General features: G+C 42.3%; 1 protein-coding gene and 1 non-coding gene across 5 annotated transcripts in view; both read right to left on the reverse strand.

Moving 5' to 3' along the window:
• Window positions 1-15,221, reverse strand: part of NNT (nicotinamide nucleotide transhydrogenase) — a 94,793-nt gene extending 79,572 nt beyond the window's left edge. Inside the window, exons 1-4 of one of the 4 annotated variants that reach the window (XM_077896027.1) lie at window positions 15,034-15,221; window positions 10,215-10,418; window positions 5,496-5,725; window positions 2,224-2,441 (exon numbers count right to left, since the gene is read on the reverse strand). In XM_077896027.1, coding sequence (XP_077752153.1) covers window positions 2,224-2,441; window positions 5,496-5,725; window positions 10,215-10,371 — 605 coding nt within the window. In that variant the 5' untranslated portion in view covers window positions 10,372-10,418; window positions 15,034-15,221. Of the gene's footprint in view, window positions 1-2,223; window positions 2,442-5,495; window positions 5,726-10,214; window positions 10,419-14,390; window positions 14,410-14,617; window positions 14,776-15,033 lie in introns of those variants that run through there. The other 3 variants (XM_077896025.1, XM_077896026.1, XM_077896028.1) reach the window with 3 other exon arrangements.
• LOC144313195 (small nucleolar RNA SNORA33) lies at window positions 3,282-3,411 on the reverse strand. Its single transcript, XR_013378918.1, has one exon. It is a non-coding gene; the product is annotated as a small nucleolar RNA SNORA33 (small nucleolar RNA).
• Window positions 15,222-15,469: the final 248 nt, after the last annotated feature.

The following is a 15,469-nucleotide window of genomic DNA, read 5'->3' on the forward strand; positions in this document are numbered from 1 at the left end:
TTTGTCCTTTTTTGATAAGAGCAAAAAAGCTCAGAATGAACATCAGCAAACTGAAGGAGTGGTTCTTCACTGTAATATGGCCATGTGTGTGAGTTAGATAATGATTTATCACATATTGTGTGGATAAGTATGCTAGAAGATTCACCTCAAACAGTACTCTACACATCTATCAGCTCAGGATATAAGAGAGTGATTCTTTAAATTGTGCCCCACGGATCCCCAAAGGCTCAAATTTCAGCCAATTCTGGAGCCATTCTGGGTCGGCTAGGGGATAAACATGTTTCTGGACACCCCTCCATCCCCCAATTCAAGCAAGGCCACTCTGCTCTTATTAGATTTGTTTATATTGCCTCATAATATTTCATTTCTACAAAAGATTCTACAGTTAGAAGCCACTGATCTAGAGCCACTGGCTTTGACAACCTTTCATACATGTGCATTTCACAAGACAAAATCAACAGCACTATTAAAAGATTACACTGTACACTTTCTATAGAAAATTTTTAAGTCCCACAATACATAATGTAACTTTTCTACAAACTAAATAATATGGCAAAAATTTTGTCCTCTGGTATATACTTTGTATTACAAAAAATATCTGAATCAATCATTTGCCATATTATAATAAGGATAACAAAATATGTTTTTAACCTGTCCATTTTGTTTTCTGCTTTTCTATCAAAAATGAACACTTGAAACCCAAAGTAGAATCTATTTGCTCTATTGGCCTATTTGATATGCTACACCTCAGATAGAAAACCTTCAGTTCACGTGTCAGGTTGTAGAAGACTCTATTCAAATTAGTCTCTCAAACACTGATTATTTAAATTATTTTGATTTGTTGGTGCCTCGTTCATATTAGCAAATTGTCACTACCAATAGCTTTCATGCTTAAAATCTAATTCAACCAGTCTCTTGTAGAAGAGTTTATTTCATAAGCATCACCAATTTCCAGATTTTTCCCACTGGCTAGGCAGTCAGCAATACACTACACTCATAGAGCTATTCCCATCCCTACCCAGGGCAGGCATGATTCCTCAGCCAGAGCCACATTCCTCGAGCAGAATGTACCTTAGTCTCCTCTCAACACAGGGCTCCAGCCAGTGTACTGGGAATGCACGAGTGGCGGACAAAGATAAGACATATTAGCCCTCAGTTAGCAATATGGGTTTTTTTTTTAAGATTTTATTTATTTATTCATGAGAGATACAGAGAGGCAGACACACAGGCAGAGAGAGAAACAGGCTTGCTGCAGGGAGCCCGACATGAGACTTGAACTCCCAGATCCAGAACTCCAGGATCATGCCCTGAGCCAGAGGCAGACGCTCAACCACTGAGCCACCCAGGCGTCCCACAGTATGGGTTTTGACACCTGATGAAACTCCCTCAAGCCCAGACATTTTCCCTATTCATTAAATATCATGAATTTACCTAAGCGTGCTCACTTTGGCAGCACATATACTGAATTTACCTAAGCAACCTAATTAAAATGGTAAATGCTAATATGCATATGCTGGGTTGAACCATATGAAACTGCCAATACCCAACCATCTTTTACTTGTAAAAAAAAATTTGTGGTAACTAAACTTACTGTGGTAATCATTTCACAATAAACTAACATATTGAATTAATATGTTTATGTCTTAAACATATAGAATGTTACAAGTCAATCATATCTCAAAAAAACTTGAAAAATAGCCATTCCACCTAATATACCTGTATACACACATATCCACATATATATGCGAGAGTGTATTCCTCAAATAATTTCACAACCATTTGCTCTAATGGAAGGCAATAATGCTTCTACTCATGAAGACTAAAAATGAATGTAGAAGAGACTGCAATATGAAGAATTACTTCCTATAACTAAGAAACAGTAAGATGAGCCTTAAAAAATAAGCACACTCTTGGGGCACATGGGTGGCTCAGTGGTTGGGCGTCTGCCTTTCGCTCCGGTCATGATCCCAGGGTTCTGGGATCAAGTCCCACATCAGGCTTCCCACAGGGAGCCTGCTTCTCCCTCTGCCTATGTCTTTGCCTCCTCGCTCTGTCTCATGAATAAATAAAAATCTTAAAAAAAAAAAAATAAGCACACTCTCAAAAAGCAGCAATCTCCAACAATTATTACAAGTAAAATCACTGTCAGAAGAGCCACAATGAGCAAATTTCTAGAGTACCATTGTGCTTTTGTTCAACTGAAATGGAAAAGAATCAACATACCCAGCAATGTTGGCCATGGAGCTTAGTGCATCATATCCCTGAGCAATTGTGACTCTTGGAACCTGGTCCATTGCCAAAACTGTAGTTTTTCTTTTAGAAAGTTTATTTAGCAAGTCTGGATTTTGGGCAGGGTAAATAAAGCTAATCAGTGTTCCCGATGTCTTTAAAAGGTCGGCTTCATGAACACCTAATGTTGGATTAACCATGGGGGCTCGCACCTAGAGGAAAAAAAGTCACATTGGTGATTAAAAATATAAATACCTTTATCATATTTTTAAGTAAACAAGGACAATTTAAATAATACGCCATGATGGAAATAACACTCCGGAAGTAATCTTTCAGCAATAAATTTCTGACTAAATTCCTAAACAAGGTAAGCAGCACAAATATCTTTGCCATCTGTCCTCTGACTGATGACCTATGAACTGGTCTGAGCAGAGAGCGTGCTATTATTCTGGTAAGATTAATATATTAGGATAAACATGCAGGGAGTTTTTGTCGTGTGTCCAAAGATTCAATTCTTGCAAATTTTGGCAAGCACCAACATTTGGAGCAGAAAGAAGTTAAGAACATTTTAACCGAGGCACCTGGGTGGCTCAGTAGATGAGTGTCAGCCTTTGGCTCAGGGCATGATCTTGGGGTTCTGGGACCAAGTCCTGCATCCAGCTCCCCACAGAGAGCCTGCTTTTCCCTCTGCCTATGTCTCTGCCTCTCTCTGTGTCTCTCATGAATAAATAAAATCTTTAAAAATAAGAAAATAAAAATAAATTTTTAAAAAGAGTATTTTAACCTAAAATCTCCACTACATACATATATGTCACCTTAAAATTTCAGGCGAATATTTATAGATGAACACAATTCAAACTAGTACCCTTGCTAAATTGAGACTAAGCAAAAAGCTATAATATATTCTGTTACGTGAAAAGTATCAAATAAGCCCATGAACACATACACCATATGTTTGAAAGTTTCGGATGTCCACATCTTGAATCAATTTTCTTTTAATTCCACTTAAAAAGTATTTTAAAATGTGGCTCTTATTTTTTTTTTTTTTAATTTCTTATAGCCATTTTCAGGGACCTTAATGACTTCAATGTCTTTAAGGCTCGTAACATGGCTTTACTATCACCAGCTTTTCCTAAGTTCCTACAGGAACACATTCAGGTAAGCAGATTCATTGGCTGGCTTTTAAAATATGTTTTATAACTAAGTTTAAAAACCAATCTTCAAGGGACACCTGGGTGGCTCAGTGGTTGACCATCTGCCTTCAACTCAGGGCGTGACCCCAGGGTCCTCGGATCAAGTCCCGCATTAGGTTCCCTGAAGGGAGCCTGCTTCTCCCTCTGCCTGTATCTCTGTCTCTCATGAATAAATAAATAAAATCTTTAAAAAAAAAAAAAATCAATCTTCAGTTAACATGTATCATTTCCTTAGCTCTCATTTCTCAAAAGTGCTTTTAGGCAAGTAAGCCCAAGAAATTTAACAGCTAAGGGACTTATATTTTAAAAGGAAACAGAAACACAAACACTAGGGCAATACTCTCATTTCACAGCATTTCATCTCAATTTACCTATGAGACACCTTTATTTGTTACTCCCATTTTGGCTGTTGCTCTGGTGATGCATATGATTTTAATTAAGGTTCTGGACTTTAATTAAGACTCTCTGGCAAGGTCTATTTTTCCTCAGTGAGAATCTATAATACAGATTTAATAAAAATTAAAGGACAACTTTGAATTAATTCTACTGGCCCCTATCAAATGGTCAGCTGAGACTGCTGGCATCTAAGTGAGTTAAGTCAATAGAATGTTTCCCTGAATGTGCTTCTTGGATCACTAGTTCCTCAGAATATTAACAGGCTTGACAAAAAATAGGTCACAAGGCCAAATAGTTAATTAACGCAAGCATAAAGTTATGTTTCTATATTACAAGATTTCTCAGCGCTTTTAACATGCTCATGCACACTATGAATCTCTAATAAGAACACAAAGCATTTCCAAAACTTATGTGTGCCCTACCAACCCCTGATTGTGGGACACCTTGTTTTTGACCCTTAGAGCATATACTGGAATGAATTGTACTTATTCTTCTATTTACCCTAAGCTCTTTTGCTATACTAAGTTATCAAATATCTGTACACCTGAACACCCTAAAAGCTTTAGCTAAATTACGACTTACCTACATACCATAAATTTTACTATTAATTTCTGTAGCGAAAAAAAAAATTTATGTCTTCTGCAAAGATCACTAAGACCCTACCAAGGTATTCGGTAGAGTTTAAAAAAACAAACAAAAAACAATTGTGTGAATTGAATACACACATTAAGAAAAGCTGGTCTTCCCTGAAAAAGTAAGGAGCTTCTTTTAGTCTAATGATCATTCTTTACAATCCCTATTTGCCTCCTTGTCTTGGTTGCAGAAGGCTTAGGGTTTAAGTTAATGCTCACTTCCAGTAATTATCTCTACCAGACTTGTGACACAAACTCTTCCTTTCTGATTGTTTATTTCAGATTTTAAGTCTAAAGTTCTTCACCTAAATTTCTAGCATATCCTAAGACCTTTCAATATAGTAAGTAAGGCTACTCCCCACTCAGCCCCATGCCACTTTCTCCAGGACAGCCCTGCCCTCACTAGAAATTGCATTTATGTCAGTTCCATCACTGTTCCTCCTTCCAGGTACATTCAGTACATTCAGGAATTCCATGCATTTTTTTTTCCTATTCCAGTAGCAGTTAAATACTCACCTGTGGGTATTTTGGATCTATATGAACCATGAAGTGCAAATGCTCCCTAGACAGTAAGAAGGGAATTTCCACATGACAAATGTAAAAACGAAAATCACTTTCTCCTCTCATGGTTAAACAAAGATCATACTGCCTGATAAAAGTTCTACTGGAATATGAAGAATATTCACAACATGCAACCATTTCTCTGGGAAAAGGCATTGTTTGAAAATATGAAGAAACATAACAATAGAATAATTCAATTTTTCTAAATGTTTTTTAAAAATCAGCATGCCAGGGGTGCCTGGGTGGCTAAGTCAGTTAAGCGTCTGCCCTCGGTTCAGGTCATCATCCCAAGGTCCTGGGATTGAGCCTAGTGTCCAGCTCCCTGCTCAGCGGGCAATCTGCTTCGCCCTCTCTCCCTCTTCCCTGCTCCTGCTCTCTCTCACATGTGCTCTCTCCCTCAAATAAATAAATGAAACCTTAAAAAATAAAAAATAAACAAATAAAAGTCAGCATGCCATAAATGATTGGGGAAAGGAATAATTACTTTGACCACCAAATCAGAAGCCATCACTTCCTTCACCCCTTGGATCTGGGCACCTGCTGCTCTGTAGTGATCATCAGAAAACTTGGAAGCTTCACCAGCACCCGATTCCACAACAACACTAAAACCCTGCTTGACCAAGGCCTGAACACCAGCAGGAGACAATGCCACCCGCTTCTCATTTTGGAAAATCTCCTTGGGGACACCAACAGTCAATTGCTTATATGGAATTCCTACAAAGGCAAAAAACAAAACAAAAAAAAAAAAAGAAAGAAATTTAGTGAAAAAACAACAACATAAAAACAAAACTGAGCAGTTTGTCCAAAATACACTGCACATACAAGTTACTATTCAAAATAATGTTCGGGCTGCATAATCATAATTTTTTGATACACAGGAAATACTATGCTCACTCTCTTGAAAATTCCAAATTTCATTTAACCAAATGGCTCTCTTCAAAGTACATGACTAAATTAGTTTATTCTTAAAAAAAAGAATAGGTTGTGAGACATCAATCAACATGCTAATTCCACTCTTCAAACTAACGCTCAGGGATTTATGGTCTCCTTGTCCTTACCTTTATGGAAGATAGAAGTAATTTGCTGTTTTGAAGAACCACCCTATACTAAACATTTTGTTGGCCCCCACACTCAAAGCTTCTTTCCTGGCAACCTGGCCACAGGCAATTCCTCATAGATTTCCAAATGTTGTATCCTGAGACCCTACCTTCTTGGCCACAGCTAATTAGACCGGGGATCAACAGCTAGGTCAAAAATAATAGTCTACAGAACTCAAACATACTTAGAAAGGGAACTGCCTGAGGACACTCTATGTTGGCCAGTGACGACCCAATCCATTCAGGTTCTTTCTCGGGGGTCTGAACACAAGACCAACAGAAAAGGACAGAGGGAGTAAATTTGTAAGCTAGGAGCTATAGGAGCTATTTGTAAGCAACCATAAGATAATCAAAAGGAGGCAGACAGCAACAGGAGTAGAAACATCAGTAGTGGAGATACAAATAGGGAAGATGAGACACAACTATGAAATCCAGAATAACATTCCACTTTTCTAAGAAGTAAATGAAAGGTTTCCTGGACTTCTGTACAGGAAAGCACACATACAATAAACCTTCATCACAAAATATAGCCTGATGTGCTCCTCTGTTCCTTGCAACCCAAAAGACCCTGTATGATATACACAGTTAAAGTATTTATATGTGGTTCTGAACAGCTTTAGCTAAAGTACATTAGTTGCTTGCATTGTTTTACTCAACATGTGGGCATAGACTTTTTTAAAATAAAGATCTGCTTCTATATGTTTTACTAAAGCAAGGAAATCTACTCTTACAACCTAAACTCTGAATAAAAAAATCATCTCTACAGAATAACAATAATTATTAAGTGACACCTTAGAGAAATGAAGTCAACCTAAAAAATACCTTCGTTTGAACACAGTCTTAGACCCCATTCTCCATAAGCACTAATAACTGATAGCAAGCCAAAGGAAAACATTTGCTAAATCTTACCCTCCACTTGAAAGACAGGGAGGAAAATAATAGAAGGCTGGAAAATATTTCGGATTGACGTGCAAACTTAAATCTCATAAACATTTGGAATTTAATCTGACAACCTCAAATTACCTAGCCTTATATACCATAAGTCAAGTAAGCTACCAAAGAAAATGAAGTCTCATCAAACAGATTTAGGAGCCAACCAGAAAGGGCATCCACTTGGCCAAACAGGAAACAATCTGAGCATGAAAGGGAATAATTAATTGCAATGTAAAACACATCTAAATGCATTCGTTAGGATACTCAAAAAATATATATCTTTTTTTTAAGATTTTATTTATTTATTCATGAGAGAGAGAGAGAGAGGCAAAGACACAGGCAGAGGGAGAAGCAAGCTCCATGCAGGGAGCCTGACATGGGACTCATCCCGGGTCTCCAGGATCACCCGAAGGCAGCGCTAAACTGCTGAACCACCCGGGCTGCCCTAGATCTTTTTTTTAAAAGCTTCACTGGTCAACTTTAGCAGATGTGTGTAAGCAAAATAAGGGAATCCCAAAGATATCCACATTCTAATCCTCAGCAACTGTGAATATGTTAGGCTATATAGCAAAAGAGAATTAAGGTAGCAGACAGAATTAAAGTTGATAATCAAATGACACTAAAATAAGGAGATTATCCTGGGTTATCCGGGTGGGCCCACTGTATTCACAAAGGTCCTTAACTATGCAAGAAGAAGAGAGAACAGTCAGTGAAACAGTAATTTGAAGGTGCTATGCTGCTGGCTTTGAAGATGGAAGCAGCAGCCACGAGCCAAAGAATACAAGCAGTTTCCAAAAGCTGGACAAGGTAAGGAAAAAGACCTCCTCTAAAGCCTCAGGAAGGAATAGAGCCCTGCCAATACCTTGATATAAACCTAGTAAGAGCCATTCCAGGCTTTGGCCTCCAGGAGTACAAGATAATGAGTTTGTATTATATGAAGCTGGTATATTTGTGATCACTTATGACAGCAAAAATAGAAATTACTTAAGGGAACCAAGACATTATTACCAAAACCAGTAAATAATGGGACAGAATCAAACATTTATCCCACCTCACTCACCACTGCAACCTCAAGGTAACTAAATAACAGAAAGTTTTTCTTTATGGAAAAATTGTAGCTAAAAAATGAAGATTAAATGATAGAGTATCACCATTAAAAAAAAATAAAAAAACATAAAATCATGGATTTAGTTAATGACCATGAAATGGCTATATAGCCTTTCAGTGAAAAACTGATGGGAACTTCTTAATAGATTAATTATCAACAACACTAACCTTACCGGTTAATTTTCTTGATATGATACAAACAATCACACGCAGCATCACCTATGAAGTATTCTTGCCCAAAAAAGCAAACCTGAGTCTAATCAAACCCCTAGATCGAAATGGTACAGGAAATACAAGGGACAGAGAAACTGGTTAAATTAGACCGAAGGAATTCAGTCAGCCAAATCCAGTACATGATATTCTGCAGGGCGACAACTACATTGTTCAACAAATAAATTAAAAAGGAAAAAAAAAAAGGAAACACAGAAATCAAAAGAGACCTAAGACATACAGTAACCAAATACAACATGTGAGCCCTGTTTGGATCATTATTTAGATAAAGCAACTAAAAAAAAGAAAGAAAGAATTGAAAAAATATGACTACTAACTAGAATTCTCATGCTTTTCAATGTGGTACTGAAATTGTGGTTATATATTTTTAAAATAGAATCCTTATCTTTTAGGTATAAAAAAGTAATTGTCTAGGAAATAGTTAAGAACTAGAAACTGAATAAACACGTCTCCTGCATAGTCAATATAGAGATCTTGATGTCCGTGCCTTTGCTAACGAGGACAATTCTCATGTCCTCAATACAGCTACTTACTTTTATTTTATACACAATTTTATCATGCTTGGATAATCTGGCTTTCCAGAACACCTAAAATAAAAATCTGAAGATAAAGTTGAGAGCTCTTGGTGGCAGGTACTCTGCCAACAGTCACTTGCCAACAGTCACAAGAAACGAGGCTGTGAATTCTATGAAAGATAGACATAAGAACTCAAAAAGCATAGCAGTCTAGGGATCCTGAATGCAGAATCCCATAAACTTAAATTAAAAAGAAGGGCATTATTCCATGTGGCAAAGACTTCCTGTTGCCCCCTCTAATATCTAGCCTGTCCTTCCACCTTAGTTACAGAACACCAATTTCAGTGAAGTATGTGGCCATCTAGAACAAAAGCCCTCTTTTATTTCTAAGTGTCCCTTACAACTATATAATGGCCATCTGTCTGAGTTTTGGCCAAAAAGGTATAGACAGAGTTCTAAGAGGGCCTTTATGCAAAATGCATAAAGGCATCTCACTCAGCTTAGGAAGCCTTTGTTGAGCTTCATCCTTTGGGCCTGCAAGCCAGAACAGAAGCAGGTAGGGATCTAGCAGGGAAGGCCTTGTAGGCTACTGAAAGACTTCAGCTCTTACTCTGCACCGGCTAAGACACTAGTGGCAAATTTTGAGTTTAAAAGTGCATGATCTTTCATTTTAAAAAGATGATGCGGTCATGTATAGAACAGACTACAGCAGGGGCAGTGGCAGAAAGCATAGAGTGTGTTTAGAAGACTAGCACAATAGTCTCAGTGACAGAGGATGGTGGTGTGGAACAGGACGATGATAGTGGTGATGGTGAGAACAGACCAGATACAAGGCAGAGCTGACCCATGCCGACTGTGAAGATCTAGGATGATTCCCCAGGTTTCTGACCTGAGTAACTGAGATGAAGTTGCCATTCACTAAATTAAGAAGAATTACTTCAGATTATATAATACTTAGTTGTTAATTCTTGAGCATAGATGAGCCATTTATGGTACAATTCCTCAATACTGACAAGGAAAGAGGAAGAGCTGCTGGGAGAAATGGTTACTATGAGCAACAGTTTCCTGGGCACAACTCAACTGGTTTATCATTTCTCTTTTTCTATTTTCTTTTCTTCTCTATTAGCACTGACAATCAGGAACTTCTATACATGGAAAATATTTTTAAAAAACACTCATTACATTTTTTTAATGCAAAATAATGACTCACAAACACCAGGCTATGAAACTGCATCACTTTTCCTTTTATCAATCATCAGGAGATCTATTAGCTCCTATGACTTGTCAGTTTGATTTATATACATGGAAGTGAGATTTTACCTGGTTTTACAGGGGCTTTACACCACAGTGCCTGATGAGTATGAAATGTTCGTAAAAAATCCTTCTTCCCAGGTATAACCTTACAGGACCCCAAACTGCTACGTAAAGGACACGAACAGCCAGTCACCACGGTTTTCAGTAGATTCGCCATGTTCATATAAGCTCCCAACTTTCCAAATCCCAAATTTCCTTGAGGATAAATCACTAAAAGGAAAGAAAATAAAATATTTATGTGCTAAGAAAAACATACTTTGTGGTTTGAACATCAAAACATTTTTAAAAATACTAATTCCAAAAGCATGGACTATAACAGTTGTATGTGGGCATCTACAATGAATTTATTTGCCGAGTCCTTTGCTTACAGAAGATGCTTCAAAAGTTCATTTCCGATTTAGATATTTAAAACTTGGAATCCATTTTCCCACTTAAATTGTGGTTATAAACTCACTATTCAATTCTAAGCCCCAATCACCTAAGTCTAACTGATCCTTACTGTAGCTGGAAAGCTAAAAAAGAAACTTACTATAGAGTCCAATTACATCTTATATGGAAGTTATCTTCTAAGTCTATATGAGCAGCAAGAATTGCATAGTTACCCTTGAATTTCCTTTAAATTGTCTATAATACTAAATCATATAGTAGCAACCTATTTAGCCACCATGTTGTACAGAAAACACTGGCAACCTATTCAGTGCAGCAGGATGCTTATCCTGTAAGACCCCCTGAATTGAGACTGAGTGAACATGAGATACGTGTTTGCCAAGGGCACATCTCAAGAAAATTAAACATGTGTGGGATATGACTCCAATTTTAAATAAGAAAGAAAAACGCCATTATCACGTAAGTTTGCACTCATAGGTATAGGTGTAACAAGGAATTCTTCCATCAGTGGTTCTCACAAGTGGCCACTTTTTACAAGCTCTAACTGGGTGGATGGAGTGTCATTGACCTCTATTATTATTGACCTAAGCTTCAGTGGTTACCTCCACTGCTCTCCATGGGAGATCCCCAGGGGTGCATGGAAGGCACTCCTACCATTCACTCAATTCCCAACGTTAGCCCATCCTTCCTTCCTTCCTTCCTTCCCTTCAAAATCAGGAAGAACTCTAACAGTCAAGCTCAGCTAACTCCACCAACTACACCTTTAGTCTCTGCCCCATCAAGTGGGCCCTCATGGGGCCCAACACCCAATCCCAGCAAACCATAAACATTCTTCCAGCATCCAGGGGAAGAAGGGTCTAGCTCACTCAGAACTGCGGCTACAACTCCCTGAAGCAACTTCTTACAAATACCAGAAAGCTACACTGGGAATGGAAATCCTTAATCCAGATGGTGCTTATTCTTAAAATGCCTTTTAATTCAACAAACATGTATAGAGGGCTGAGTCAGAGGCACAGCCGTTAGAAGCATCTGTAGAATCAAACTGGAATAGGTCACACACTTTGAGATAAGAAAAGTCAACAAGTAATAATATTACAAAGCAGAGTAGGGCAAGTCCAAAGTTCTTTGAGGGCTCAGAAAAAGAAAAGAAGCACATTTGAGATGGAGGGAGTAATATGAAAAAAAGCTAAGGAAGAAGTATGCAAGATGGGCTCAGGAATGCAATCAAAAATATATGAATAATGCTTTGTACTTGAATAGGTTTTATATTTTCAGCGTTTCTCCATGTCCTTTCATTTCAACCCCAAGCATTCCTGAGTCCCATAAATATTCTCATTTATTCATGGGTCACTTCTATGGTTAGCCATGGCTAAGAACGGAGAGCAAGGGTTTGAAATCCAACCACATATTCAAAACATTCACTGAATCTATGCCAAGAGCCTAGGGAGATACAAAAATAAGTAAAAGATATATACAAAGATATAAAAAAGATACCAAGATATAAAAAATTCTTGCCCTGAGGGAGATTTGTCCTACCACTACCAATGCCCAACCTTCCTACTTACCCTAGTTTCTCTTCTTGGATCATCCCACCCCACCCCCCAACAACCACCGTTCTCATGGGGCTGAGGAGGTTTACCCAGACCTCAACAGGGAGAGAACAAAGCTAGCTATAATAGAGCCTGTGTATTGTCTAAGTTTACCACTCACTCCCTGTTTGACCTTAAACTCTCTCACCTCAGTCTGCTCATCAATAAAAGTATATAGGAAAACTGGTTGGTAAGACCCCATTAGGCTCTAAAAGTTTTATGATTAGATGACACTTTATAATGCTTTAAAGCTGAAGTCCTATTTTGTGGAATCTAGAAAAACTGCCGTGCCCACTTGGAAAATGGTAATTTGATGCTGAACAGATCCCTGGCATCAGAAATCAGTTAAAGCTAAGGCCCTCAGAGGCTGCTCTTGCCCAAAAATTCCACTTAATTCAAGTTATGACCATACAGGACAGTGATCAGAAAGTAGTTTACTGGCAAGAACAATCCCTACCATTAACCCTAATTCAAATATAAATGATCCCGAAGGATATTCAGAGAATCCCTGAACCATGTTATCACAGACAGGTACTTATTTACATTGAAGACAGAATACTACCTTGATGATCACACCTGTCCCTCTCTTCACTTAAAAAGCTCTTTGCTAGGGATCCCTGAGTGGCGCAGCGGTTTGGCGCCTGCCTTTGGCCCAGGGCGCGATCCTGTAGACCCGGGATCGAATCCCACATCGGGCTCCCGGTGCATGGAGCCTGCTTCTCCCTCTGCCTGTGTCTCTGCCTCTCTCTCTCTCTCTCTCTCTGTGTGGCTATCATAAATAAATAAAAATTTAAAAAAAAAAAAAAAAGCTCTTTGCTATTTTATTATCCATATACTTCTATGGCTTTGAAGCAATGGGGGAAAACTTTACAACTCAAAATTGAAAAAAAAAAATTAGCGTATCATTCATATGGCAGTGTAATGTAAGTTATTTGGGCAACTATCTCCCCTAATAGATTCTAAAATTCTTGAGAGCATTGAGAGCAGAGAGAGGACAGCCTAGAGGCTAACAAGGTGACCGGTGGGTTAAAGCCTCCATTCTGCAATCTATTAGTTGGGTCCTTGGCAAGTGAGTCATGAACTTCTCTGAACCTGATTTCCTCCTGTTTAAAATGAGGATAATAACAGCACCTGCGTTATAGGTTTGTGAGGATTAAAAGGACACAGTATCTTTACTGCTATTACTATTCACTTTGGTATTACCTCCGGCTGGCCAGGTGCTTTGCACAAAACAAGAAAACAGCAAGTATTGTTTTGACTGAATGAATGAATAATTAGACTAGGTAACCTGAAATCTAAGTATCTAGGGAACACAGTCTCCAGTGTTTCAGGAAATTTCCTTTGAAAATGAAATGCTGTGTAGTCTTACGGAAAACTGATTCATTCCATCAGCAAAGGTAAATGGCCTGAGCATGAGCACACTTGCTGATAAGAAAGTAATCCTAAACTGTCCATTTAATACAATCAAAAAAAAAACAAAAACAAAAAAGCAGCCGGTTTGCAAATAAAAAGGGTGCGATGGAGAAGAGGGGAGCATTTTAAATAAAAGCACGCAAGCCCCATCCGAACGGAGTCTGCCCTACAAGACTCCTTACAAGGAGATCCCTTCAGAGCTGCCCCGAACCGCAGGGCGAATAAAGGACGCGGGCAATCGTAAACAAGTCACGCTTTCAAAGCGAAACATACCACCCAAGGACACAATACCCTACAGCAGCTTCCAGCCGCAGCGGCGCGGCGCGGCCTCGCCCAAAGCCCCCGGGACCGCCCCTTCTCGGGCCACTGAGCCGCGGCGCCTGGCACCCTCGCGGGACCGCTATTTATAACCTTCCCTCCAGGCCGCCTGGCCGAGGCCGAGTCATTGTCATTCCGCCCCCGGGCTGGCGGCCGCCCCCGCTGCCTCCGGGGCACCGACCCCGGGCCCACGGTCCCCCGTGTGGGGTGTGGGGTGTGGGGTGTGGCGCGCCGCCCGCCGCCCGCCGCCCGCCCGGACCTCCGCGCCCGCCGCTGGAGCGCGCCGCCGCCTAGGTCTCCCGCCGGCCGCCGACCCCCCACCCCCAAGGCGCCAGCGCACTTCGGGGCGTCCGGCTGCCGCTCCCCTGGGTGCACCCTCTATCAAAAGTCCTCTGTGACCTCCCCCCCACCTCCCATCTCGCGGGCCGAATAACCCCGTGCGACGCCGCTGCCCCCAAAGCTCCAAGATCTGCACCTGCACAGCTGCCCGCGCCCCGACCCCCCCACTCGCGTCCACGTCGCCCCGGCCGGAGCGCGGGAGGAGGGCCCCCGAGGCACCCAAGCCTCCGGCCTGCGGGCGCCCGCGTGCACCCCGCCCCCTTCTGCTCCGGGACGGGTCCCCGCCGGCGGCCCAGCGCCCCCCCCCCCCCCGCCGCGCCCCGATCGCGCGCCCGGGCTGCGCGGGCTGCGGGCGCCGCTCACCTCGGCGGGGAGGCCGGGCGGCGTGGGCGCGCCGCGGGGGGACGCCGCGCTGGCGGACCCGGCTCCTGCTCCCGCTCCGGCTCCGGCTCCGGCCCCTCCGCCAGGCGCCTCCAACCCGGAAGAACAGCCCCAAGCCCGCGGCGGCGGCCACGTGACGGCGGCGCACCCCCAGCCCCCGAGCGCCCCCTCCCTCGCCCCGCGACCCCTCCCCTCCAGGCCGGCCCGCAGCTGGGCCGCGGCGCCCGCCGCCCTCTCCCGGCCGGGCCGCGACCTCGCCCGACGCCCCCCGCCGCGGAGCCCGAGGCTCGGTACCCCAGGGCCCTCCCTCCTCGGGGGCACCGAAACCTCTTTGTCTGGGGCTCGACCCGCCGCCCCCGCCCCCGCCCCCGCCCCGCCTCCGTCCTTGTCAATCAAACCTGCAGCCCCGCCGCGGCCGCGGGGCTGTTCGGGGCTCGGCCCCCTCCCGCCGCAGAGCCAGGTCCCCGGCGTGGCTTCCTCTCTCCGGGCCCACCGCGGCAAGAACGAGGGCAGCGTAGGGCTCCTCTTTCGCGGCCTTTCCTCTAGCTCTCTAGGAAAAATCACAGCTTCTGTAACAGAAGAGGACCCAGCGGGGGGTGGGAGGCGGCCGCGGGCGGTGGAGGGCGGGGCCGAGGGCGTTGTTTGCCCATCCTGCCGGGAGACGTGGAGTTAAATTCCTCGGGAGCCGTGTCAGGGCCCGAAAATTAACACACTTCTACGTGCCGGTCCCCCCACGGCCGGCCCCGAGAAAGCCGTGGGCTGCTGGTGGTAGTGACAGCCGGCGGGGAGAGCGCCCTGGGGGGAGATGAAGAGGCCTGACAAGGCCTGGGTGGA

The sequence above is a fragment of the Canis aureus genome, chromosome 4 (assembly GCF_053574225.1).
Source record: "Canis aureus isolate CA01 chromosome 4, VMU_Caureus_v.1.0, whole genome shotgun sequence".
In the NCBI taxonomy this organism is placed as follows: domain Eukaryota; kingdom Metazoa; phylum Chordata; class Mammalia; order Carnivora; family Canidae; genus Canis; species Canis aureus.